General features: G+C 54.5%; 1 protein-coding gene across 3 annotated transcripts; it reads left to right on the top strand.

Moving 5' to 3' along the window:
* Positions 1 to 254: 254 nt before the first annotated feature.
* Positions 255 to 24638, top strand: APEH (acylaminoacyl-peptide hydrolase). 3 transcript variants are annotated; one of them, XM_045023615.1, is made up of 22 exons: positions 255 to 448; positions 795 to 924; positions 2017 to 2143; positions 9834 to 9924; positions 10488 to 10563; positions 10795 to 10946; positions 11273 to 11410; positions 11793 to 11884; positions 12309 to 12349; positions 13088 to 13209; positions 13733 to 13793; positions 14170 to 14267; positions 14437 to 14488; positions 14618 to 14706; positions 15164 to 15302; positions 15379 to 15462; positions 16999 to 17079; positions 17617 to 17705; positions 17976 to 18166; positions 18255 to 18357; positions 23820 to 23926; positions 24459 to 24638. In XM_045023615.1, the coding sequence occupies exons 1-22, from the start codon at positions 437 to 439 to the stop codon at positions 24562 to 24564; spliced, it is 2181 nt and encodes a 726-aa protein (XP_044879550.1). In that variant the 5' UTR covers positions 255 to 436; the 3' UTR covers positions 24565 to 24638. The 3 variants fall into 3 exon arrangements, with proteins under 3 accessions (XP_044879550.1, XP_044879551.1, XP_044879552.1); XM_045023616.1 differs by having other exon boundaries at positions 15167 to 15302; XM_045023617.1 differs by lacking the exon at positions 255 to 448 and having other exon boundaries at positions 514 to 924; positions 1953 to 2143.
* The last annotated feature ends 1402 nt before the right edge of the window (positions 24639 to 26040 follow it).

Raw genomic sequence — 26040 nt, forward strand, 5'->3', positions numbered from 1 at the left:
GGCCGCCCCAACGCCGGAACCCGCTAGCGGCCAGCGCCTCGCCGCGCCTCCAGCTCTGCCCCCTCAGCGCCCGGCCCCGCCTCCAGTTCTGCTCCCAGCCACCGCCCCGCAGCCGGCCCTGCCTCCAGCGCCTAGCCCCGCTCCCCCGGCTGGTCTCTGGGCTCCGCAGGGCGACCGCGTTCCGTTCATCGCCACGCCTGGGGCTCGCTCCGGAGCCAGGTCCGGGCCGCTGCCCCCAAATGGGGACAGCGCACGATCTCGTTGTTGCCGAGTAACGGGGGCGCGGCTGGACGGTAGCCGCAGAGGGACACGCCCGACCCTGCCCGCGCAGCGCTCTTGGGGCGGGGCCGGACCCTGGACAGTGGAGGCCCCGCCCCGCCCCCCTGTCCGGAAGTGTCGCGTCAGGACCCCCAGCGTCCGGACTAGCGTCAGCGACATGGAATCACCGGTGAGGGCCTGGGTCCGCCGCCTTCCCATAGTGCTCCGCGGGAGGGGCCTTGGTTGGTAGCCAGGCGGGGGGAGAGGGGGACGCAGGGACTGGGGGCGAAAGCTCCACCCCCCCGCCGTGACCTCCGTGTGACCTCCAGGGCCATGACCTCTTCCTGCGCACACAGTCCCCCCCAGGCTCTGTTCTCCGTCCCTGCACCTCCGGCATGCCGAGCTCTGACCCTTGCGCCCAGCGCTCCTTGCCGGCGAACTCCGCATGCGCCCCGCTGCCCTGGTCCTTCCCTGCGCGGTGCCTGGCTCGGCGCCCCCTGCCAACCTCCCTATGCTGACGGGCTTTTCCTGCGCAGGTGCTGAGGAGCCCGGAAGAGATAGCAGCGCTGTACCGCGAACTCAGCCAGTGCCCCTCGCTCTGCAGTGCCTGCATCGGGCCCGAGGTCACCACTCAGTATGGGGGCAAATACTGCAATGTCTATACAGGTACTGACTCCGCTGCGCCCTGCGCGTTCCAGGGCCCCTCTGTCCCAGTGCGGGGAGGGCTGGGGGTAGAGGGGCCCCAGGAGCAGAGGGCAGCTGCATTGTTCCTAGGTCTGGTTCGGCCTCGCCATGGGAGGCCCCCCAGGTCCCTCATCTCTGAGGTGAGGCACTGGGGAGGTAATGGGCTCAGACGGTCTGCTTGCCATATGTCAGTCTCAGCGGAAACCACACCAAGACCCCGCTTGGGGCTCTTCACACGTGTGAAGGGATTTGTGGCAGTTGGGTTCTGTCGGATCAGCACGGCACCCCCTGGGCAGGTTTCCTGGGCTTGGGCTCAGCCCTCCCATCCCTGCAGCTGGCTTCAGCAGAAGAAGCAGTGCATGATGGGATGCTCTGTTGTAGCAGAGAGCACTGTGCTGCCTGTCTGTTTACCTGCAGTCCCCTCTCTTACAGTCAGCAGAGACGCTGCAACTCCCTCCACTTGTCACAGCAGCATCCAGCCCTTGCCTTCCCCAGTTAAGGGTTCTACGGCCTTCTGTGTGGCTTCCCCGGTCTGGCCAGTCCTGCTTACTGAGTCACTGCTCCTGGCTCTCCAGACTTCTATCTTCTTTCTACTCAAGAGGCCTGACTGAACGATGGGACCTGCCCATTGCCACGTGACTTTGATCCCTTTCTCCAACTGGAGAGGTGGGAGAAGTGTGCCCAGGTGGGGCTGGCCCTAGCTCCCTGCAACAGAAGCTAGACTGCAGTCCCCATGTGCCAGCTGGGGAGCTGAGGCACAGACAGTGACAGCTGGTTTTCAGAGGTGTCCCCCATCCCAGCTGCAAAGCGCTAAGTATACTTGACCATCAAGCCATAAGGGACTGGGCCAGGATCGCACAGAGCTAGGGCTGAACACAGATCTCCTGAGCCCTAAGCTGTTGCCTCAAGCCCAGCTTGCTTCCAGGTAGCACAGAGAGTGCCAGGAGTGCAGGCAGGCAAGGTACCCTGCTCTGCACACGGGCCATCCCATCTGGTATCTTTGCTCTAAGGCCAAAGAAGAGGGGAGCGGTGCTGGCCCGGTGCAGGCAGCAGCTGACTGCCCTCTCCTTCCAGAGTGGTCTCAGGAGGACCTGGAGAGAGCTGAGAGTGTGAAGTTCTGCCGCCAATACCTCATCTTCCATGACAGCCAGGCCATCGTGTACTCTGGCCCCTCGGGCACCTGCAGTGAGATCAAGGGAGAGTGAGTGTCTCCGCCCTGTGCCTTTGCTAGTGCCCACCATGTGCCCATCGCCATCCCCACAGCTCTGCTAGAGCCTGGCCTGGCTGGCTGCCCAGTGTGGGCATGGCTGGGCGGGAGGTGGGGGCTGCCGTGCCGTGGGATGTGGGCAGCTGGGGAAGAGCTTAGGCTGCGTTGCCTCCTGCCAGGGGGCTCCAGCAGGAGGGACAGAACCAAAGTGTGGCTCTGCACCTGGCCCCCTGCTCAGAGTGTGGAGAGTGGGATGTCCTGGGTGCCTTACGTGTAGCCATGAATCACCCCTAGCTCCCAGGCTGCTGGCTGGGGAGGCAGAGTGTTCCACTACACTGTCCTGCTCCCTCCCCTGCAGCTGTCCCTCCCTTGTGTCCTTGGGGGGGCTCCAGGCTGAGTTGCCTGCGAAAGACCACTAGCAGAGGGCGGGGCTCTTGGCTGCACCTGCTCCCGCCTCCTGGAGGAGGCATCTGGGCCACCTCAGGCCCCCTGTGCCCGCTGCTTCTCCAACTTTGCAATGGGGAGCTCCAGGTGCCAGGCCTGCTGTCTCTGCCTTTTGCTGCACCTGCTGGGAGCACCTCTCCATTGTGGTGCTGTGTCCTGGTGTGTGTTTAGATGGAATATAGGAGCCGAAGGGTTCATATGACCCAGTCCCTGGCCAACAGTAAACTGTGTTAACCATGGCCTGGGCTTTAGGATCTGGAGACCTCCACTTGCATAGTTCCAGGGCAAACAGCCCAGCAAACATCCCTTTAACTTTTACTGAACATCCAGGAAGAAAGGGAAACCAGCTGAAGTTTTTGAAATGGAAAGCATTCAGTCAGGCTTTCATTGTAACAACAACCCATGTTCCCTTTCCCTTTGGCAGGAGGGGCCTCCCCGTGCCAGACAGTCTTGTAGACAGGGTTATAGCTGGCAAATAACTGCATTTGGGGAAAAGAGAAGCAGTGAGCTGAGATGGACTAGGGTTGCTGCTGCTGCTGCTGCTCAAGTCTGATCCTGTTTGCTAAGAAGACGACAAGCCCAACACACCAAAGATAGAGCAGAAAAGAAAGACAAAAAGAGAGATTCAGCATCTGTCTCTGGGGCTGACTTCATTGCAGCCTCACTGCTGAAGAAACCCAGGCCCAGCCCATGCTCTGATCAGCCATGCTGAGAGCTGGCAAACTTGTCCTAGCAAGAGGCGGTTTGGCACAGTGCTTTTAGCTGCCGATCAATCACGGGCTTACAGTGGTGTTGCAAAATACATCTCTACCTCTATATAACACTGTCCTCGGGAGCAAAAAAATCTTACCGCGTTATAGGTGAAACTGCATTATATCGAATTTGCTTTGATCCGCCAGAGTATGCAGCCCCGCCTCCCTGGAGCACTGCTTTACCACATTATATCCGAATTTGTGTTATATTGGGTCACGGTTATATCGGGGTAGAGATGTATGCAGGCATGGCTGGCTCAGCCACACTCTTATTAAATAGGAAGAAAACAGAAAAGGCTAGGAAAGAGAAAAAAGGTGGGGAGGGCAAAGGCCACATGGGGGAATGAGGGAGGGACAAAGTCTCACGTCCCAGATGGGGGTTGCGATTCAGCCGAAGCCAGTGGAGGTGGTGCTGGCCTCTTGGTCCCTCTCTTTGGCCTGGCCTGGTCTGGTCAGGACAGCTCTCAGGAGGAGGAGGAAGGCCCGGTTCCAAGGCAACCCAGCCACAATGGTGAAGCTCGCTGCAGTGGTTGTCACCAGACAGTTGCTGCTCCAGTTAATTTCATAAGAAAGGCCATACTGGGTCAGACCAAAGGTCCATTTAGCCCAGTATCCTGTCTTCTGACAGTGACCAATGCCAGGTATCCCGGAGGAAATAAACAGAACAGATAATCATCAAGTGATCCATTCCCTGTCGCCCGTTCCCAGCTTCTGGCAAACAGGCTAGGGACACCATCTCTGCCCATCCTGGCATATAGCCATTGATGGACCTATCCTCCATGGATTTATCTAGTTCTCTTTTGAACCCTGTTATAGTCTTGGCCTTCACAACATCCTCTGACATGGAGTTCCACAGACTGACTGCATTGTGTGGAAAAAATACTTCCTTTTGTTTGTTTTCAACCTGCAGTCTATTAATTTCATTTGGTGACCCCTAGTTCTTGTGTTATGAGAAGGAATAAATAACACTTCCTTATTTACTTTCTCCACACCAATCATGATTTTATAGACCTCTATCATATCCCCCCCCTTAGTCCTCTTTTTTTCCAAGATGGAAAGTCCCAATCTTATTAATCTGATATGGCAGCCATTCCACCCCCTAATCATTTTTGTTTCTCTTTTCTGAACCTTTTCCAATTCTAGTATATCCTTTTTGAGAACGAGCGACCACATCTGCACACAGTATTCAAGATGTGGGCATACCATTGATTTATATAGAGGCAATATGATATTTTCTGTCATCTTAATGATTCCCAAGATTCTGTTTGCTTTTTTGACTGCCGCTGCACATTGAGTGGATGTTTTCAGAAAACTATGAATCCAACATGTTTCTTGAGTGATAATAGCTAATTTAGACCCATCATTTTATATGTATAGTTGGGATTATGTTTTCCAACGTGCATTACTTTGCATTTATCAACATCAAATTTCATCTGTCATTTTAACAACAAGGAGTCCAGTGGCACTTTAAAGATTAATAGATTTATTTGGGCATAAGCTTTTGTGGGTAAAAAACCCACTTCTCCAGATGCATGGAGTGAAAATTGCAGATACAAGCATAAATATATATTGGCACATGTAGAGAATATATTGGCACATGAAGAGAAGGGAGTTCCTCAGCTCTCGTCCCCTACTGCCCCTCTTCTACTTACGCTACATTGATGACATCTTCATCATATGGATTCCACCTGGATTTCAACAATTTCCACCCCACCATCAACCTCAGCCTGGACCAGTCCACATAAGAGATCCACTTCCTGGACACTAAAGTGAAAATAAGTGATAGTCACATAAATACCACCCTACACCTTGCATGCCTCCAGCTTCCATCCAAGACACATCACACAATCCATTGTCTACAGCCAAGCCCTAAGATACAACCGCATTTGATCCAATCCCTCAGAGAGAGACAAACACCTACAAGATCTCTCAAGCATGGCTGTATTTTAAACCTGCTGTCTATTAATTTCATTTCGTGACCCCTAGTTCTTGTGTTATGAGAAGGAATAAATAACACTTCCTTATTTACTTTCTCCACACCAGTCATGATTTTATAGACCTCTATCATATACCCCCCCCCTTAGTCCTCTTTTTTTCCAAGATGGAAAGTCCCAGTCTTATTAATCTGATATGGCAGCCATTCCACCCCCTAATCATTTTTGTTTCTCTTTTCTGAACCTTTTCCTCTCTCAAGGAAAGCTGGCTGTATTTTAAAGAATCCTTATTGAGGTTGCAGGAACAAACCATCCCGATGTGTAGGAAGAAAAGTAAATATGGCAAGCGACCAGCTTGGCTTAACAGTGAAATCCTTGCTTGTCTTAAACACAAAAAAACAGCTTACAAGAAGTGGAAGATTGGACAAATAACCAGGGAGGAGTATAAAAGTATTGTTCAAGCATGTAGGAGTGAAATTAGGAAGGCCAAATCACACTTGGAGCTGCAGCTAGCCGGAGATGTTAGGAGTAACAAGAAGGGTTTTTTCAGGTATGTTAGCAACAAGAAGAAAGTCAAAGAAAGTGTGGGCCCCTTGCTGAATGAGGGAGGGAACCTAGTGACAGAGGATGTGGAGAAAGCTAGTGTACTCAATGCTTTTTTTGCCTCTGTCTTCACAGACAAGGTCAGCTCCCAGACAGCTGCACTCTGCAGCACGGTATGGGGAGGAGGTGACCAGCTCTCTGTGGAGAAAGAAGTAGTTCGGGACTATTTAGAAAAACTGGACGAGCACAAGTCCATGGGGCCGGATGCACTGCATCCGAGGGTGCTAAAGGAGTTGGCCGATGAGATTACAGAGCCATTGGCCATTATCTTTGAAAAATCATGGCGATCGGGGGAGGTCCCAGATGACTGGAAAAAAGCTAATGTAGTGCCCATCTTTAAAAAAGGGAAGAAAGAAGATCCAGGGAGCTACAGGCCAGTCAGTCTCACTTCAGTCCCTGGAAAAATCATGGAACAGGTCCTCAAGGAATCAATTCTGAACCACTTAAAGGAGGGGAAAGTGATCAGGAACAGTCAGCATGGATTCACCAAGGGCAAATCATGCCTGACTAACCTAATTGCCTTCTATGATGAGATAACCGTCTCTGTGGATGAGGGGAAAGCAGTGGATGTGCTATTTCTGGACTTTAGCAAAGCTTTTGATACAGTCTCCCACAGTATTCTTGCCAGCAAGTTAAAGAAGTATGAGCTGGATGAATGGACGGTAAGGTGGATAGAAAACTGGCTAGATGGTCGGGCTCAACGGGTAGTGATCAATGGTTCCATGTCTAGTTGGCAGCCGGTATCAAGTGGAGTGCCCCAAGGGTTGGTGCTGGGGCCGGTTTTGTTCAATATCTTCATTAACGATCTGGAGGATGGTGTGGACTGCACCCTTAGCAAGTTTGCAGATGACACTAAACTGGGAGGAGTGGTTGATTCGCTGGAGGGTAGGGATAGGATACAGAGGGATCTAGACAAATTAGAGGATTGGGCCAAAAGAAATATGATGAGGTTCAACAAGGACAAGTGCAGAGTCCTGCACTTAGGACGGAAGAATCCCATGCACTGCTACAGACTAGGAACCGAATGGCTGGGCAGCAGTTCTGCAGAAAAGGACCTAGGGGTTACGGTGGACGAAAAGCTGAATATGAGTCAACAGTGTGCCCTTGTTGCCAAGAAGGCTAATGGCATTTTGGGTTGTATAAGTAGGGGCATTTCCAGCAGATCGAGGGATGTGATCATTCCCCTCTACTCAGCACTGGTGAGGCCTCATTTGGAGTACTGTGTCCAGTTTTGGGCCCCACAGTACAAGAAGGATGTGGATAAATTGGAGAGAGTCCAGCGGAGGGCAACAAAAATGATTAGGGGGCTGGAGCACATGACTTATGAGGAGAGGCTGAGGGAACTGGGATTGTTTATCCTGTAGAAGAGAAGAATGAGGGGGGATTTGATAGCTGCTTTCAACTACCTGAAAGGGGGTTCCAAAGAGGATGGATCTAGACTGTTCTCAGTGGTAGAAGATGACAGAACAAGGAGTAATGGTCTCAAGTTGCAGAGGGGGAGGTTTAGGTTGGACATTAGGAAAAACTTTTTCACTAGTAGGGTGGTGAAGAACTGGAATGGGTTACCTAGGGAGGTGGTGGAATCTCCTGACCTTAAAAACCTCTAAGGAAGGCTTGACAAAGCCCTGGCTGGGATGATTTAGTTGGGTTTGGTCCCCCTTTGAGCAGGGGGTTGGACTAGATGACCTCCTGAGGTCCCTTCCAACCCTGAGATTCTATGATTCTTAAAACTACAGTACCCACCTGGGGAAGTGAGGAAACAGATTGACAGAGCAAGACGGGTACCCAGAAGTCACCTACTATAGGACAGGCCCAACAAAGAAAATAACAGAACACCACTGGCCATCATGTATAGCCCCCGGCTAAAATGTCTCCAGCGCATCATCAACGATCTATAACATATCCTGGAAAATGATCCTCCACTCTCGCATGCCTTGGGAGGCAGGCCAATCCGTGCTTACAGATAGCCCCCCAACCTGAAGCAAATACTAACTAGCAACTACCCACCACACCACAGAAATGCTAACCCAGGAACCAATCCCTGTAAGAAACCCCATTGCCTTCTCTGTCCCCATATCTACTCTAGCGACACCATCATAGGGCCCAACCATACCAGCCACACCATCAGGGGCTCATTCACCTGCACATCTAATAGATATGTGCCAGCAATGCCCCTCTGCCATGTACATTGGCCAAACCGGACAGTCTTCTACATAAAAGAATAAATGAACACAAATCAGACATCAGGAATGGTAACATACAAAAGCCAGTAGGAGAACACTTCAGTCTCCCTCAACATTCAATAACAGATTTAAAAGTAGCCATTCTTCAACAAAAAAGAACTTCAAAAACAGACTTTAAAGAGAAACTGCAGAGCTACAATTCATTTGCAAACTTAACGCTATTAATTTGGGCTTGAAAGGGACTGGGAGTGGCTGGCTCATTACAAAAGCAGTTTTCCCTCTCTTGGTAACTCCCTCATCATTTATTGGGAGTGGACTACATGCACCCTGACTGAATTGGCCTTCAACACTGGTTCTCCACTTGTAAGGTAACTCCCTTCTCTTCATGTGCCAATATATATTTATGTCTGTATCTGCAATTTTCACTCCATGCATCTGAAGAAGTGGGTTTTTTACCCACAAAAGCTTATGCCCAAATAAATCTGTTAGTCTTTAAGGTGCCACTGGACTCCTCATTGTTTTGTAGATACAGACTAACATGGTACCACTTTGATACTATCTGCCATTTTGTTGCCCATTCACTCCGTTCAGCAAGATCCTTTTGTAGCTCTTCATAGTCTGCCTGGGACTTAACTATCTTGAGTAGTTTTGTATCATCTGCAAATTTTGTCACCTCACTCTTTGCCCCTTTCCCCAGATGATTTATGAATATGTTGAATAGCACTGGAGCCAGTACAGACCCCTGGGGGATACCACTGTTTATCTCTTTCCATTCTGAAAACTGGCCATTTATTCCTACCCTTTGTTTTCCTATCTTTTAACCAGTTACCAATCCATGAGAGGACTTTCCCTCTTATCCCATGACTTCTTACTTTGCTTAATAGCCTTTGGTGAGGGACCTTGTCAAAGGCTTTCTGAAAATCTAAATACACTATATCGACTGGATCCCCCTTGTCCATGTGCTTGTTGACTCCCTCAGAGAATTCTAGTAGATTGGTGAGGCATGATTTCTCTTTACAAAAAACATGTTGACTATTCCCCAACAAATTATGTTCAACCAGTTTGCCCGGTACTGAGGTCAGGCTTACTGGCCTGTATTTGCCAGGGTCACCTCTGGAGCCGATTTTAAAAATTGCCGTCACGTTAGCTATCCTCCAGTCATTTGGTACAGACGCTGGTTTAAATGATAGGTTACAGACTACAGTTAGTAGTCCTGCAATTTCACATTTGAGTTCCTTCAGAACTCTTGGGTGAATACCATCTGGTCCTGGTGTTTAGTTTATCAATTTGTTCTAGAACTCTGACACCTCATTTTCCCCCAAGTCTGTTTGTTTTCCAGCCTCCAAAGGCAGAGGGGTAGAATAGCCCATTGACCACCAGTTAGGCCAAATTTCCAACACCAGGTTTGGTCCACTGATTTCTGGTCCCCTCCTCCTCGTAGTTACCAGGTGTGACCAGAACACCCAGTCCTTTGGGGACTTTTGTACATATTTTCTTGCACCGTTTTGGATGACAGGTCACTGTGACAGCTTGGGAACATTCACTCTCCTGCACGACTGAGCTCACAGTCAGGGTCAATTGCAGGCCAAATTATCACAACAAGCCCCAGCTCCACCCCTCCCAGCACCCCTGTGGGGGTGGGTTAGCACATGTGGGTCAGCACATGTGGGTCTAGGATCCTATGGACTCCCTGAGCCCTGGCCGTGTGTCTCCTGTCCCTAAGCCACACCATGCCCCCAGGCCCACTCCAGCCTGTCTCCCCCTGCAGGCAGCTGAGCAGGGAGTCTCCCAGTGGGGCACTTAAGGCCGTTTTGCGGAAAGCCAGCCCTGGCAAAGGCGAGGAGAAGCAGTTCCTTGAGGTGAGTCAGTAGGAGTCTGGAGCTGCTGGTGCTGTGGGAGAAGCCCTGGGCAGAGTGAGGGCAGCCTCAGCATCCTTGCTGTCTGGGGCTGAGGTCTCCCTGGCCTGACCGTGCTCGGGACTCAAGGAAGAGGTCAGCCTCTACTGCTGACGGCCCCTCCTCAGGCCTGGCTTTGGGGTAGAGGGAACTTCTCTGTAGTTCCAGCAGGCCGCTGGGGTGGGAATCCCTGTGGCTCTCGCCTCAGCATTTACCAGGCACTGCTCATGGCACACTGGGGCCCGGCCAGCAGACCTGATCCTCGTGGGATCCCGGGCTGGTGTGGATCAGGATGGACAGAGCCATGGCCAGCCCACTCCTTCCCTTCGTGGATGGAGCAAGCCAGTCCAAGGCGGGCCCTGCTTCCCACTCTGCAGCCAGGCAAACTGCCACCCCAGCTGGCAGCTGTTGCCAGCAATACCTAGCACAGCTGCCTGTTCTCCCTGCCCTGTGCTGCCATTCCCCTGCCATCTGCTCTATGACCCCACAGTCCTGGGGCCTGGCCCCTGATGTCTTTGTTCCCCCAGATCTGGGATCAGAATCGCAAGGTGAAGAGCATCAACCTGACGGTGTTGGAGAAGCATGGCACTGTCTATGAGGATGGTGAGGCTGGGTCCCCACGGATCCGCCTTCTCCCTGAATTGGGGGAGGGGTTGGGGCTGTGGTGTGGGGCAGGATGGAGGATGGCTGGCTGGCCGGGCATGGGGAGGGCAGTGAAGGAGGCCCCGCAGCCATCTGGCTGGGCGTGGGGAGGGTGGCAAAGGGTGTCCCCAGGGCCCATGGTGGGGGCACTGGGCTGTGCCGCCCCATAGGGTCTGACCAGCACTTCCCCAGATCAGTTTGGCTGCTTGTCCTGGTCGCACTCGGAGACTCACCTGCTTTACGTGGCCGAGAGGAAACGGCCCAAGGCCGAGTCCTTCTTCCAGAGCAGAGCCTCGGAGCTGAGCAGCGGCTGTGCTGATGAGAGACGCGACAAGGCTGTCAAGGTGTGTGGGGCATAGCTGGAGGTCCCGAGTTGGAGCTGTGGGTGGGCCACTCGCCCCCACCCCCACAACCTGCCGGAAATCCAGGCATGGTGCTAGGGACCTGAGCAGGGATTCAGAGCAATTCCTGGCTCTGCCACTGAGTACTGTGCCCTGCTTCCCTTGGGGATGCTGGGCCTGTGGGGCAGGGGATGGCTGTCCTGTGGGCTCTGGCAATGCAATTAGAGCCAGATCGGCCCTGGGTCTGAGGCACAGGGCTATCCTGCTGCAGAAAGCAGGAGGTCTGGGGGTCCCCCAGGGGAGGGGACACTCATGGCTCTGTGTTCCAGGGGGAGCAGTTCGTGTACCACGACGACTGGGGCGAGGCGCTGGTGGGCAAGAGCATCCCGGTCCTATGCGTGCTGGACGTGGAGAGTGGCAATGTCTCGGTGCTGGAGGGTGTCCCGGAGCACATCTCCCCTGGGCAGGTCAGCGTGGGTGTGGGGAGCCAGGCACTGGCAGTGCCCGACTGGCACCTGCTAGCTGCCCAAAGCAGCCCCCAAAAACCTCTCTGTCTGTTCCCTCATGCCAGCTGACCCTGCCATCACCCATAGGTCACCCAGTTTCCATGAGGGGCTGATGTGCCTCAGCAGGGGAATCTGCCCCCCAGGATGCCAACCAGCAGGGCGGGGCCATGCTTTGGTTCTCCGGAGGGCACCACTCATAGCTTCATTCCCTTAAACAGAGTGGGAGAGTTTCTAGCTGCTCTTGGGCCACCTCTGACACATTTTCCCCCGCCACCAGGTTCTCCCCACACCTTCTCTTTCCCCGCCCCTCTTGCTCATTGGCGCTCTCCCACTTTGCCTGCAGGCTTTCTGGTCCCCTGGTGACACGGGTGTGGTGTTCATAGGCTGGTGGCATGAGCCCTTCCGCCTGGGCCTGCGGCACTGCACTAACCGCAGGTGAGTGCCCTGTGCTGCTGCCAGATGCCCCTGCCGGAGCCTCCCCATGTCCAGGTGTGGAGCCGTATCCAGGTAGCTTAGGCCAGTGGGACCTCTCAGAGAAATGCCCTTTGAGGCGCCTGCTGGCTGGGGCTGCTCTGCCAGGGCAGAGGGCCAGACTGGGGCTGACCCAGCCCTGCTCCGAGAGCTGGCCCCAGCTTGCGGGCATCTGCTGCAGTCGCCTCTGAAAGAGGCCACTGCAAAGGGAGGGGCTGCGGGGGGCTGGGGCTGCCAGACTCAGCCTGGGGAGCCGCAGCTCGGATCTGCCAGCTGGGAGCAGGGGCAGGAGTGGGGGCTGGGCTGGCTGCTCCCATCGGGTGTAGGGCAGGAGGATTGGGCAGCTGTGGAGCCCATGCAGTGACGGCTGCACTGTTCTGGTTCCCAGGTCAGCGCTGTTCTATGTGGACTTGACGGGAGCAAGGTGTGGTGAGTCGCTGCTGCTGCTTTCTGAGCCAGTGCCCTGCCCGCGTGCCCCCCACTCTGACCATGGTCCCCGCTGTGCCCATGTGCCCCCTGCCCACATGCCCCCATCCTGACGACGCCCTACTCGCGTGCCCCCTGTCCTGTCTGCGGTCCATGTTCTGCCCATGTGCCCCCATCCAGCCTGCGCACCACCCTGGTGCCCCCCGCTCTACCTGAGGTCCCCACACTGCCCATGTGCTTCTGTCCTACCTGTGTGCCCCCTGCCCACAGTCCCCGCTCTGCCCACATACTCTGTCCTGCCTGCGTGCCTTACCCGTGGTCCTCGTTCTGCCCACGTGTCCCCTTCCTCCCTGTACCCTGCCCGTGTACCTCCAGGTGTGTCCATGCCCCGCCCTGCCTGTGTTCTCCCCCTGTGCCTTCAGTCCCCGCTCTGGCCATGTGCCCCCATTCTGCCTGCACCCTGCCCACATGCCCCCTGCCTGTGGTACCCGCTCTACCCACATGCCCCGTCCTGCCCGTGCCTGGCCCGTGTGCCTTCCACCCTGCCTGTGTGCTTCCCGGTCTGCATGCTCCAATGCCCCTGCCCAGCCTGCTGCCTGCCCGTTTGCCCCCATCCAGCCCGAGGCCTGCCCTGCCCAACCCCTGCCCTGCCCCACCCAGCCCACCTGCCCGTCTTCCGCCCTACCTGCCCCCATGCTGCCTGTGCCCACACTCCTCTCCCGGCCTTCCATCCCACTGCAGAGCTGCTGTCAGATGACACCAAAGCTGTGTGGTCCCCACGCCTGAGCCCTGACCAGTGCCGCATCGTGTACCTGGAGAATGGCGTACTCGGGCCCCACCAGCAGTGCAGCCGCCTCCGCGTGGTGAGTGGGTCCCACCAGGCTGAGGAGTCAGTACCAGGGGTTGAGCGTCAGGCTCTTTGCCACCCAGCCAAGGCCGTGTGGGCCATGTCCGCCAGTGGCACTTCCTGCTGGGAACCAGTGATGGGTCGCATTGCGTAGGCTGGGTGCTTGGGCTTCTCCAGTGCTGCCATAGCCAAGTGTCTGTGCCCATGGCGGCACAACGAGAACCATCTTCCCTGGGCATGTCACCCTGATACATGGGCCTGGCCCTGCTCGCTCTGCTGGTGCCCCCTGCCCCCCACAGGGTCGCACTTATTGCCCCCCAGTAAGGCACCAGATGGTGCCCGTCGCACAGTGCTGCTGCTTCCTCAGGTGCCCGGGGGGAGCTGGGAGAGGCCTGCTGGAGTCTAGATAACCCAGGGCAGGCTCCCCAGCGTGCTGGGCCTCCCCAGGAGCAGCTGCCAGCCCTGCCTTGGATCCCCAAGGAGGGGGCAGCATTGCAGAACAGAGCCCCATGCTGAGTGCCCCCGGCCATCTCTTGCAGTATGACTGGTACACGAAGATCACCTCCACCGTGCTGGATGTCGTGCCCCGGCACAGCCAGGGTGAGTAGCCAGCCAGGTTCACTGGGGATGAGGGAGGAGCTGTGCAGCAGGATGATGAAGCAGGCTGGGCACCGAGGGACTGGCGTTTTCCCCATGTGAAAGTTAGCACGCAGCGCTGTCTGCTCAGGAGGGGCCAGGGCTGCTGGGACCAGGAGGGGCTATGGGGTGGGAGTGAGCGGCACCGGCAGGGTTGGGGGGGGCAGAGGGCTGCGGGTTGGGAGTGAGGGGCACTGGCAGAGTTGTGGGGGCAGGGAGCTGAATAGGAGCTGCATGGGAAGCTTGGTTCCCTGTTGCTGGCCATTGGTGCGTGTGCCCTGTGTCAGCCTGGCTGGTGTGCAGAAGACAGCGCGCTGAGCCTGGAGCCCTCTCCTTGCAGGAACGTTCACAGGGATCTATTGCCCGGCGCTGCCGGGCCTGTGCTGGGCAGCCGATAGCCAGAGGGTCGTCCTGGACACCGCTCAGCGCAGCCGACAGGTACTGGGGTGGGGGACTGGGGCAGGGCAGCCCCACAGCTATGCTGCCTGCAGGCATATGCAGAGCCCGGGGCCTAGGCTAGCCCTGAGCAGAGAGGCTGGGGGTGCGCTGGGTCCTCCCTGGCTCTGGCTCGGCCCCAGCTCTGACAAAGCTCTTGGTGTCACTCTAGGAGTTGCTTGTGGTGGAGATGCTGGGTGGCAGCGTGACCTCCCTGACGACGGGTAAGTACCCGGCAGCCTGCTCTGCTCGCGCTGTCCCTGGCTGCCCAGTGGAAGGGGCTGGGAGCCCTGCTGCCCGCAGACTCCTCCAGTGAGCTCCAGACCATGACCTAGACATCTGTCCCTCTGCAGGTGCCCCCCTGGGCAGCTGGTCTCTCCTCACCATTGACCGGGATCTCCTGGTGGCCAGGTTCTCAACCCCCAGCTGCCCCCCCACATTGGTAAGGGGGAATGGGCTGGAGTGGGAGGCTGTGCTATGACCTGTCACCCCACATGCAGACTCAGGAATAAAAATGTATTGGCTGCATCCACACCACACGCCAGACAGCATCCCAAAGCATCTCCCTGCTCAGGCGCTGGGCTAGCAGGGAGCAGTGGGGCAGGAGTGAGGGGCACCAGCAGAGCTGGAGGGTGGAGCCCGAGGGTGGAGCCCAAGGCTGGGCTAGCAGGGGGCTGCAGTCACTGGCGCTGCATGCAGGCTGCTTACTCATTCAATGCTGTCAGTCTTTCCTTGTCAATCCCCCTTGCCAGCTGCAGCCATTTCCTCCCCGTATGCTGCCAGAAGATGTCTGCAAAGGCCCCCCGAGCTCCTGTCCACTCCCCCTGCACCCGGCAGGGTCATGTCCCCACTTCCTGAGCATGCTGCGCCTGCCGCTGATGGGCTCTTTCCCCCCTCAGAAGGTGGCCTTCCTCCCCAGGGCTGGGCGGGAGGCCCAGGTGCACTGGGTGTGTCTGGAGGATGTGACCCCCATCCCGGAGATCAGCTGGGCGATCCGGCCCCTGCAGCCCCCCCCGGACCAGGAGAACCCGAAGTACAGTGAGTGCCGTCGGGGGTTGGGGGCTAGGCCCTGGAGGGCTGGCTCCAGCGCTGACATCACACTCTTCCTTTGCAGAGGGTATTGATTTCGAAGCCATCCTGCTACAGCCCAGCAAGGGGCTAGGGCCGAGGAAGCTGCCCCTGGTGGTCATGCCCCATGGTGAGACCCCCCGCCCAGCGTGCCCCTCCCCCACCCCAAGACCCCTGCTTTCCCCGGCTGTGTAGATCTGATTAGGCCTAATTTTGAAGCCTAATTTTGAGTGTTGTGCTATCAGATCTGGCTCTCCTCGACCCGCATCAGTGCTTCCACCTTGCTCGGGATGGGTCTCCATGCCCACCAATCTGCAGCTGTTCCCCTCCTGCCGTGGGGCCAACTGTCCTCCTGTGCCATAGGTTGTCACGGCGGCTGCAGGCCACTGCCCCTTCACTGGATGCTGATTGGCAAGCACATTTCCTCCCCCACTTCCCCATGGCAGGGGGAGGGGAGCAGCCCCAACCCAACCAGTGCCAGACTCTGACAGGAGGGTCCCTCTGGATTCGGGGGGGGGGGGGGCAAGGTTCTGCCCTGATGGTCGTGTCCATGGAGAGTCCTTCCTAGGCAGCTTGCACTGGTCCCAAGGAGGATGGCAGGCGGTTGGGTCAGATCTGAGTGAGGCACTGCAGCCTGGCGTATGGGGTGGCAGCCCTGCTCGGCTTTGGCACCTGCCATCAATAGTGCAGGGAGCCACATGCCTGCCGGCCCAGGCCAGGATCCCACCCTCAGCACAGCTGGCGTCATCACAGTGGGCCGCCAGCACCCGCTGGGCTGAGCCTGGAGCAGGGTCAGGGTGGGGATACCGCACCCTTCGTGGTAGGGACAGAGCTCAGGACAGGTGGGACCAAGAACTGTCCCCTGGCTGCATGCAGGGCAGAGCCCACCCAGCCCCACAGGGAGTGCAGCCACCCAATGGTCCTGGTCCCCCAAACCTTCAGCCCCACATGGAGTGCAGCCACCCCACAGTCCTAGGCCCCCAAACTCCTCAGCCCCATGAGGAGCACAGCCACCCCACAGGCCTGGGCCCTTCCCAACCCCCCAGCCCAATGGGGAGCACCGCGTCCTCACCAAGCTGGGCTCTCAGACCCCCACAGACCCACGGGGAGCACAGCCACCCCACAGGCCTGGGCCCCTGACCCCCCAGCCCCACGGGGAGTGCAGCCACCCCCTGGACCTGGGTCCCCAAACTCAGCCCCACGGGGAGCGCAGCCACCCCACAGGCCTGGGCCCCCCGATCCCACAGCCCCTTCCCTCTTTTACTCTTTTTTGTCCCCATAGTAATTGTTTTGGAGGGTTGTGGGGGTCTCAGTTTCCAGTTTTGCCCTGGTCCCCAGAGCTCTGTTGCCCTGTTGAGCGTGTCTTGTCCCCGGTTCCCAGACAGCCCCTCGTGCCAACGGTGTCATTCATTTGCCATTCAGGGAGTGAGCGGGGCCAGCAGACGCCCCCCCCTCCCCCCCGGTCCATGTTCCCCTGAAAGCCTCCTGTTCAAGGCAGTCGTGTGTTGGGGGAGTCTAGCAGCATGACCACTTTGCTCACCCAGCTCTTCCCCCTCCCTGCCAGACACCATGTCCAAACAACTACACTACACACTACTTTCAGCCCCCTTCCCTCTGGGCTCTACCCCATGCTCCAGCCCCTCACTCCTCTGCCCTCACCTTGCAGGAGGCCCACACTCCGTCTGCACGGCCAGCTGGATGCTGTACCCTGCGGTGCTCTGCAGGATCGGCTTCGCCGTGCTCCTGGGTGAGTCCTGCTGGAGCCACAGGAGGCAGGCATAATGCAGCCAAGGCCTGGTGAAGTGGTGGCTGTGGGCGCCCTAGGTGTGGCCGTGCTCGGCCTCTGCCAGTTCCCTGGGCACTGAACCCTGGGGAGGAATTGCTGGGCCAAGGCTGGAGCCCTGGTGCCCTGGAGCCCCCTGGAGAGGGCTGAGGGAACAGCTGGGCCGAGGCACAGGGAGGCTGAGCTCCTAGAATGCAGCACCAACATGGGGATGGCCATTTGGGGCAGCGCCCCGGGCACCATCAACATCCCTGGGGCAGCCAACAGGAGGGTGCAGTGCCCTGCCCAGCCCAGCCCCACTGCACTTGGCTGCTCCTCCCCTCTCCCTGCGTCACAGGCCTGCAGGTGCCCCTTGGCAAGGGGTGGGGTCTCCTGGCGGGCACCCTGCTCCCCGAGCCTGGCTGGGGGCTGGCTGTGGCAAGCCAGCCCTGTACCTTCATGAACCCCTGCTGCAGGGGGACTGGAAGGGGCTCTCCCGTCACACTGAACTCTCTCCCCCAGTGAATTACCGCGGTTCGCTGGGCTTTGGCCAGGACAGCGTCGCCTCCCTGCCCGGCCACGTGGGCTGCCAGGATGTCAAAGACGTGCAGGTAGTGGTTGCCCCCCAACCCCCTCCACAGGGGCTGGGACAGTGTGTGACCCACAGCCAGGGGACCAGGCTGTTCCCTCTGGGCACCTCCCGCCCAGAAACTTAGTAGTGAGAGGTGGGCTCAGCCAGCCTGTCAGGTCCTGGCCCCATCCCAGCGCTTCCCCTCTGCCCCCTCCCTGCCCACCCTGGGCGCCCCCTTCCAGGCCTGGCTTCCTCCTCCCTGAGACAGCCCTGGCTGCCCCATGGCACTGCCCATCTCATCCCATTGCAGTACTGCGTGGAGCAGGTGCTGCAGGAGGAGCCCCTAGACTCAGCACGGGTGGCACTAGTGGGTGGCTCACATGGGGGCTTCCTTGCTTGCCACCTCATCGGCCAGTACCCGGGCACCTACCAGGCCTGTGTGGCAAGGAACCCAGTCGTCAACATGGCCTCCATGATCAGCGGCACCGACATCCCAGACTGGTGAGTGCCTGGGGCTGAGACCCTCCCCACCCCCTGCACCAGGCGCAGCCTGGGTCCCGCCCTGAGCCAGGCTCTGTTGCCTCCGCAGGTGTCTGACTGAGGCCGGCTTTCCCTATGCTCCCAACACCCTCCCGGATGCCTCCCACTGGGCAGAGATGCTCCACAAGTCACCCATGCAGTACGTCGCCCAGGTATGGAGCCCCACCATCGCTCAGAGACTCTGCACCCCACTGTGATGGCTTCCCTGGGATGCAATCTAGAACTGGGGTACTACTGACCCCTCTGTCTTACCAAGCTGGGTTTCCTCTTTCACTGTGATGCTGTGACAAACTGCAAACCTCTCCAGGTACTGCACACACAGCCATCCACAGGCAGGGACACACCCAGCTGAGTTACATGAATGCTTTTGACAGACACTAATGATCCAACAACAGAGAGTCTCCAAGCAATTCCTCCCAGCTTCCCAGCCTAGGACCCCCAGGGCTGTACTGTCTTGCCCTGGTTAGAAGCCTGACCAGTGTAAATTCATTACTCAGTCTGCCACTTCTAGCAAGGAAAGTGCACGTGCACCAGCCCTTGCAACCTGAGCAGATTTCCCAAGCACTTCAACCAAAACGCACTGTTTTAGGTAAAATATAAAACAGATTTATTAACTACAGAAAGATAGATTTTAAGTGATTCTAAGTAGCAGGCATAGAGATCAAAGTTGGTTACCTAGGAAATAAAAGTAAAATCACAATCTGAGTTCTATAAACTAGACAGGATTTGAATCAAGTGGTGTCTCACCCAGATAGATAATTCAAGCAGGTTACAGATCTTCTGTAAACAGAGTGGGACTCCTTCAGCCTGGGACCTCCTCCCCAGTTCAGTCTTTGTTCTCCAGATGTGTTTTCAGGTGTTGAGTTGTGGGGGGAGAGAGGCCAAGCGATGATGTCACTTCCCCCTTTTATAGCTTCTTCCAGCTTGCTGGAAAGATCCTTTGCTATGATATGGGTCAAGCAGTCTCCATTATCTACATGCTATCTCTGAGAGGTATCCATTGTATACTGGAATTGTCCTTGGGAGTGTGGATTCCTTTAAGGGGCCATCAGCAGCGTCTGGCTGTTCCATTATGGCACCTGATAGGCTGGTTGTGGGTATTCCCAAGCTCACAACATATTTCAGTGACACACACATTTCAAAACTTCATAACTCCACATACAATCATGGGGTAGTTTGACTTCTATATTTGGGTAGGTGGCTCCAGTCAAGACAATAGGGCCACGCATGGGGGGAGCAAATTCTGTGCCAGCCCACAGGGGTGCCATTTCAGATTTTTTTGGGGATGGGGGAGCAACTTAAGTAACTGAAAACTCCAGGATGGTTTTTTTTTGTTTGGTTGGGTTTTTTTGGCAGATAATTTAGAAATCATCTGATAGGAGCACTGTAACTAATTCCTATATCAAGAAAGAAAATTAAATAAACATTAGACCCACTCAGCTCTAATACTAACATGTTCTGACATCTTGTGGCAAGTCACTTAAGGGACACTGGTTAGGTTTATATAATTGAATATAGTAATGTATATTCTTACTCAGATACTCTTGCTAACATCAGAAGGGACCATCATGGTCATCTAGTCTGACCTCCTGCACATTGCAGGCCATAGAACCTCACCCACTCGCTCCTGTAATAGACTCATAACCACTGACTGAGATACTGAAATCCTCAAATCATGATTTGAAGACTTCAAGTTATAGAGAATCCACCATTTACACTAGTTTAAAGCTGCAAGTGATCCATGCTGCAGAGGAAGGTGAAGAAAGCCCCAAGGTCTCTGCCAAACTGTCCCAGGGGAAAATTCCTTCCCAGCCATTAATATAACGATCAGTTAGACCAGAGGTCGGCAACCTTTCAGAAGTGGTGTGCCGAGTCTTCATTTATTCACTCTAATTTAAGGTTTCACGTGCCAGAAATACATTTTAATGTTTTTAGAAGTTCTCTTTCTATAACTCTTGTAATAAATAACTAAACTATTGTTGCATGTAAAGTAAGTAAGGTTTTTAAAAATTTTAAGAAGATTCATTTAAAATTAAATTAAAATGCAGAGCCCCCCGGACTGGTCTCCAGGACCTGGGCAGTGTGAGTGCCACTGAAAATCAGCTCACATGCCGCCTTCGGCGCGCTTGCCATAGGTTGCCTACCCCTGAGTTAGACTCTGAGCATGTGGGCAACCCCCATCAGGCAGATTCCTGGGAGATAATTCTCTGTAGAAACTCAGAGCCCTCCCCATCTAATGTCCTATCTCTAGCCGTTGGGGATTTTTGCTACAGGCAGTCGCTGATGGGCCACACACCATTGTAGGCAGTCCTGTCACACCATCCCCTCCATAAACATATCAAGCTCAGTCTTGAAGCCAGTTAGGTTTTTTGCCCCCATTGCTCCCCTTGGGAGGCTGCTCCAGAACTTCACTCCTCTGATGGTTAAAAACCTTTGCCTAATTTCAAGCCTAAACATGTTAATGACCAGTTTATATCTTTGTTCTGGGGTCCTCATTGGTGCTTAACTTAAATAACTCCTCTCCCTCCCTGGTATTTTATCCCTCTGAGGTATTTAGAGAGAGAGCAATCATATCTCCCCTCAGCCATCTATTGATTAGGCTAAACAAGCCAAGCTCTTGAGTTTCCTCTCATAAGGTAGGTTTTCCTAAGATCCTCCTAGTGGCCCTTCTCTGCACCTGTTCCAGTTTGAATTCATCCTTCTTAAACATGGGCAACCAGAATTGCACACACTGTTCCAAATGAGCTCTCACCAGTGCCTTGTATAATGTCACTAACACTTCCCTGTCTCTACTGGAAATACCTCACCTGAAGCACCCCAGGACCGCATTACCCTCTTTCACAGCAGCATCACTTTGGCAGCTCATAGTCATCTTGTGATCAACAACTACACCTGGCTCTTTCTCCTCCTCTGTCACTTCCAAATGATAAATCCCCAGCTTATAGCAAAAATTCTTGTTAGTCTCTAAATGCATGACTTTCACTTTGCACTATTAAATATTATCCCATTTCTATTACTTCAGTTTACAAGGTCATGCAGATCTTGTATGATATTCTGGTCATCCTCCGTATTGGCAATACCTCCTAGCTTTGTGTCATCCACAAATTTTGTTAGCACACGGCCACTTTGTCTATCAAGGTCAGTAATAAAAATGTTAAATAAGATTGGTCCCGAGACTGATACCTGAGGAACTCCTCTAGTAACCTCCCTCTAGCCTGACCCAGTTTGCCTTTCAGTATGACCTGTTGCAGTCTCCCCTTTAACCAGTTACAATTATCCACCTTTTAGTTCTCATATTAATCCCCATCTTCTCCAGTTTAACTAATAATGTCTCATGTGGAACTGTATCAGATGCCTTCAGTAGATTAGATCTACTGCATTTCCTTTGTCTAAAAAATCAGTTCATTGGCCAAACCGGACAGTCTCTATGCAAAAGAATAAATGGACACAAATCAGACGTCAAGAATTATAACATTTAAAAACCAGTCAGAGAACACTTCAACCTCCCTGGACACTCAATTACAGACCTTAAAGTCGCAATTCTTCAACAAAAAAACTTCCAAAAACAGACTGCAATGAGAAACTGCCGAACTGGAATTAATTTGCAAACTGGACACCATTAAATTAGGCTTGAATAAAGACTGGGGGTGGATGCATCATTACACAAACTAAAAACCATTTTCCCATGCTAATTTTTCCCATACTGTTACTCACACCTTCTTGTCAACTGTTGGAAATGGGCCATCCTGATTATCACAACAGAAGTTTTTTTTCTCCTGCTGATAATAGCCCACCTTAATTGATTAGTCTCATTAGAGTGGGTATGGCAACCCCCATTTTTTCATTTTCTTTGTGTGTGTATATACTGTATTTTCCACTGAATGTATCTGATAAAGTGGGTTTTAGCCCACTAAATCTTATGCCCAAATAAATGTGTTAGTCTCTAAGGTGCCACAAGTACTCCTCATTCTTTTTGCTGATACAGACTAACACAGTTACCACTCTGAAATTAGTAATTTTGTACCACCTCTTGAATCCAACAATTGAAACAATTGTAGAAAAATCTACAATTACTTTCTATCATTTAGGCTACTCACTTTTTGCAGTTCACCAAGCTTGGAACAGATCATTTAACTTTAGGAAACATCCTAACAGCCCTTTCTTATCTTAATCACGTATTAAATCACACTGTTTATAAACAAAATTCTGATTCCCTGCCTCAGGGGCCCAAGATGGAAGAAGTCTCCTGTCTCCTCTGCAGAGCTCATTATATTGCACATTCAGAGTGCCTTCCTGCCCGAGGCTTGCAGTTTGGAGGTGCAATGCCCCTCCCTGCCCCCCCAAACTCCACCCATGCATACAGTGATAGCACATACAATCTAACAGGATATTAATGTTTTAAAATGATATCTCACAAGGTATACTTTCTACAAAACACATCATAATGATATGGCAGTGGAGAATATGGGGGTGCCAGGGCACTGCTTTGAGCACTTATGTTACTGCAGGAGGGTTAGTCACTGACTGATGTGGAGGCAGTGGGCCTAAGGTCCTTTTTAGATTTTGACCATACAACTCGCAATAGTTGCTAAACATTGCGGTGGTACCCTCATGAGCTCTTGCACATTTCTGTGTACCTTCTCTAACTTTTTTTTTTTAAATCTATGCAGCATTGTTAACCATTTTGCTTTTTAAAGTGGTGTTAACTCAAGACACATATTTGTGTCTTCTAGAGTGTAGGTATCTTGGCATTTAGCCATTGATGTTTCCCCTTCCACACAGCAGACCAGGTGTGTCTACTATGACAAGCTTCAAGACTATTTATGGGTATTAGCTGAGAAGCAGCATTATCATATGGCTTCTTAACACAGGGTGTGTTCTTATTTACCACTTCTAATATGTCCAAGAGTGTTTCCCAAAAATTATGCATGTTACACCTTTTCATAGAATTTACCATCAGAACCAAATTCTTTGTCATAAGGTTTACCATTAGCATCAAACTTTGTGAAAAGAGTTTAACAATAACACCAAATCTTTCATCACAAGGAGGCATTTCCAAGTATTTTTTATCATACCACGCCTTCTGTTTAGATAGTCTAGTTTGTTCAGTACCCATTGTGTCTTCCAACTCCTCCTTGAACCTCAGCATGTGATCAGTTACTGTTTTTTATTTCCCTTCAGTGTCCCCTTCAGTATAGATTTTCAATCCAATGTCATTTTTGGGGCTTCCTCTCTGGCAGCCTCTACTTTCTTCTCCTTTAAAGTCCTTAAATGAGCCTCAACTTCCAGCTGTTTTAGTTCCAAAAGTCTCTGATATTCTTTTTCTGCTGCTTGCAGTTTGTACAGCATCAATTTTGCAACTGCTTCACTCTCACCATCTTTCTGCTTTTCTGTCCCCATTTCCCTTTCCTGAAATAAGCAAACAGAAAATAACAAACTTTAATTGTTCTTAGCCACCACCCAGTTGCACCCCAGGGAACCTGTCCCACCCTGTTCAGAGACCCTGCCCCTGCCCCGCTCTCCCTGGTCAGAGACACATACACCCCTCCTCATCTTGGTGTGGGCCCACAGTGCTGGCTGTGGGACCCAGGTCTCTGCACTACTCTCCCTACAGGTCCGGGCACCTGTGCTCCTGATGCTGGGAGAAGAGGATAGGCGTGTCCCCCCCAAGCAGGGGCTGGAGTACTACCGTGCTCTCAAGGCCAGGGGCGTTCCTACCCGGTGAGTCCGTGGGGGGCAGGACATGGGGATTGGCTGGGGAGAGAGAACTGATTGGTGCAGGGGCCATGGCTGGAGTGGGGGGGGACACAAGCTGGGTGCTCAGGCGCAGTGAGGCCAGTGGGGCTGGGATCACCAATGGAACAGGCTGGCACCAAGGGAGGGAGCTGGAGTTATGTGGGGGAAGCTTCCTGGAGGCTCAGATGGCTGCGAGGAGTTGGTAGATCCCACATGGGCAGGGGGGTCTCGGTGCAGGAGTCCTGGGGGAGCTGGGGGGGGAGGGGGTCCCAGTTGCATGCTCGGACAAGCGGGGGCTCCCGGTGTGTGCCCAGGTGGATGGGGGGTCCTGATGAGTACCCTGACAGGTAGGGGTCCCTGGGGAGCTGGTGGGGGGTCCTGGTGCATACCTGGGTGGGTGGGGGAGGTCCATGGGGAGGTGGCAGGGGGTGCAGGTCTGTGCCCAGGTGTGTGTGTGTGGGGGGGTCCTGGAGAGCTGGTTCCGGGGTACCTTGCCAAGCCCTCTCCTTCTCCACAGGCTGCTGATGTACCCCAGGAACAGCCATGCACTCTCTGGCGTCGAGGCTGAGGCCGACGGCTTTATGAACATGGCGCTCTGGCTGCTCCAGCACCTGCAGTGCTGACAGGGGCTGTGCTCCGCATCTGCCCGAGCCCTGTAACCTGTTTCCAATAAACCCATGGCTCATCTTTTGTCCAAGTCACCTCATCCCCAAGGGTGTGGCCTGCCCCTGGGCAGAGGGGCTGGGTCTCCGCCGCAGCAGGGGCCCCTTTCGCTAGCAGGCTATGGGGCTGGGGTGGGGAGAAGAGGAGCCACTTGCAGAACTGGGAGGGGCCCTGGGGGAGGAAGGTGGGAGGTGTCCCAATTCAAGCGCTCCCCTCCCCCAGCTGGCTGGCTTTACACTGCACCTTGAGAACAGTCCATCCTGTGAGCCTGCCCCCTTCATGGGGTGCTCACAGCCCTGCCAGGCCAGGGCATAGGCAGGTGTCTCAAAGCTCCAGGATCAGGCCCTGGAGGAACCTCTCAGTGGCCAGCCCCCAAGGGGCCCCCCTCCCTCAGGGCAGGCCACACATTCTCACCTCCTCCTGCCTACCCTGGCCTGCTGAGCCAGAAGCCTGGGTGAGACTTTCACCCTCACCCTCCCAGCACCCAGCCAGTGTTGGCAGTGACACACAGCAGCCTTGTCCAGTCAGAGCAGGATTTCTGAGTCACCGGGAACAGCCAGGGCTGAGACAGCTTCACCCAGCCATGGTGTCCTGCAGGCAGGTGTTGGCTCTGCCCCAGGTGAGCACTGCCCAGTTGTTTTTTATCCCTGACATATTAGGCCAGCGAACTCAGATCCAGGCTGACTTCAGACGCCCCACCTCCTGGCCCCAGGGCTGGGAGTTAATTGTGACATCCCTGGGGCATCTTTCCAGGTCCTCCAGGTGTTTAACTGCCCCTGCCCCTCATGGCTCCTTCTCTGTCCCAAGAGTGGCATTTCATCCCCTTCGCATCCACAGGGCGGCAATGCAAAGTACAGAGGGAAACTGAGGCATGCACAGGCATCAGAAAAACAGAAAACTTCCGCTTTGTGGCAGCAGGAAGCAAGATTTCCCCAGCCCTGCTCCCAGCAGCTGCTGCTGCCCTGTGGGCAGGACACTTGGTACATGGACCACAGCTGGGCATGTATCCCAGGGCCGAGTCAGCTGGAGCTGCTTGGGGAGGGAGGAGAATGAGGACAGGCACTAGCACTACAGGGCCTCTATCAGAGGGGTAGCCGTGTTAGTCTGGTTCTGTAGAAGCAGCAAAGAATCCTGTGGCACCTTATAGACTAACAGACATTTTGCAGCATGAGCTTTCGTGGGTGAATACCCTCTTCTTCAGATGCAAGTCTTCAGCCCTGAGAGGCAAAGCCATAGGCCAACCTGGCCACACCAGGGCCATGACAGCTGGTGTCAATGCCCCTCCTGGCTCCGAGTCCTTGTCCTTATCTCAGGACTGAGTCCCCGCACAGGACAGCTCTGAGTCCAGCCATCTGTCCCTGGTGGTCTCCAGCAGGGTACCCACATCCCACCTACCAGGTGTCCTGCTGGATTGTGGCTCCCCCATTTCTCAGCCC

Source organism: Mauremys mutica, chromosome 7 (genome assembly GCF_020497125.1).
Source record: "Mauremys mutica isolate MM-2020 ecotype Southern chromosome 7, ASM2049712v1, whole genome shotgun sequence".
Classification (NCBI taxonomy): domain Eukaryota; kingdom Metazoa; phylum Chordata; order Testudines; family Geoemydidae; genus Mauremys; species Mauremys mutica.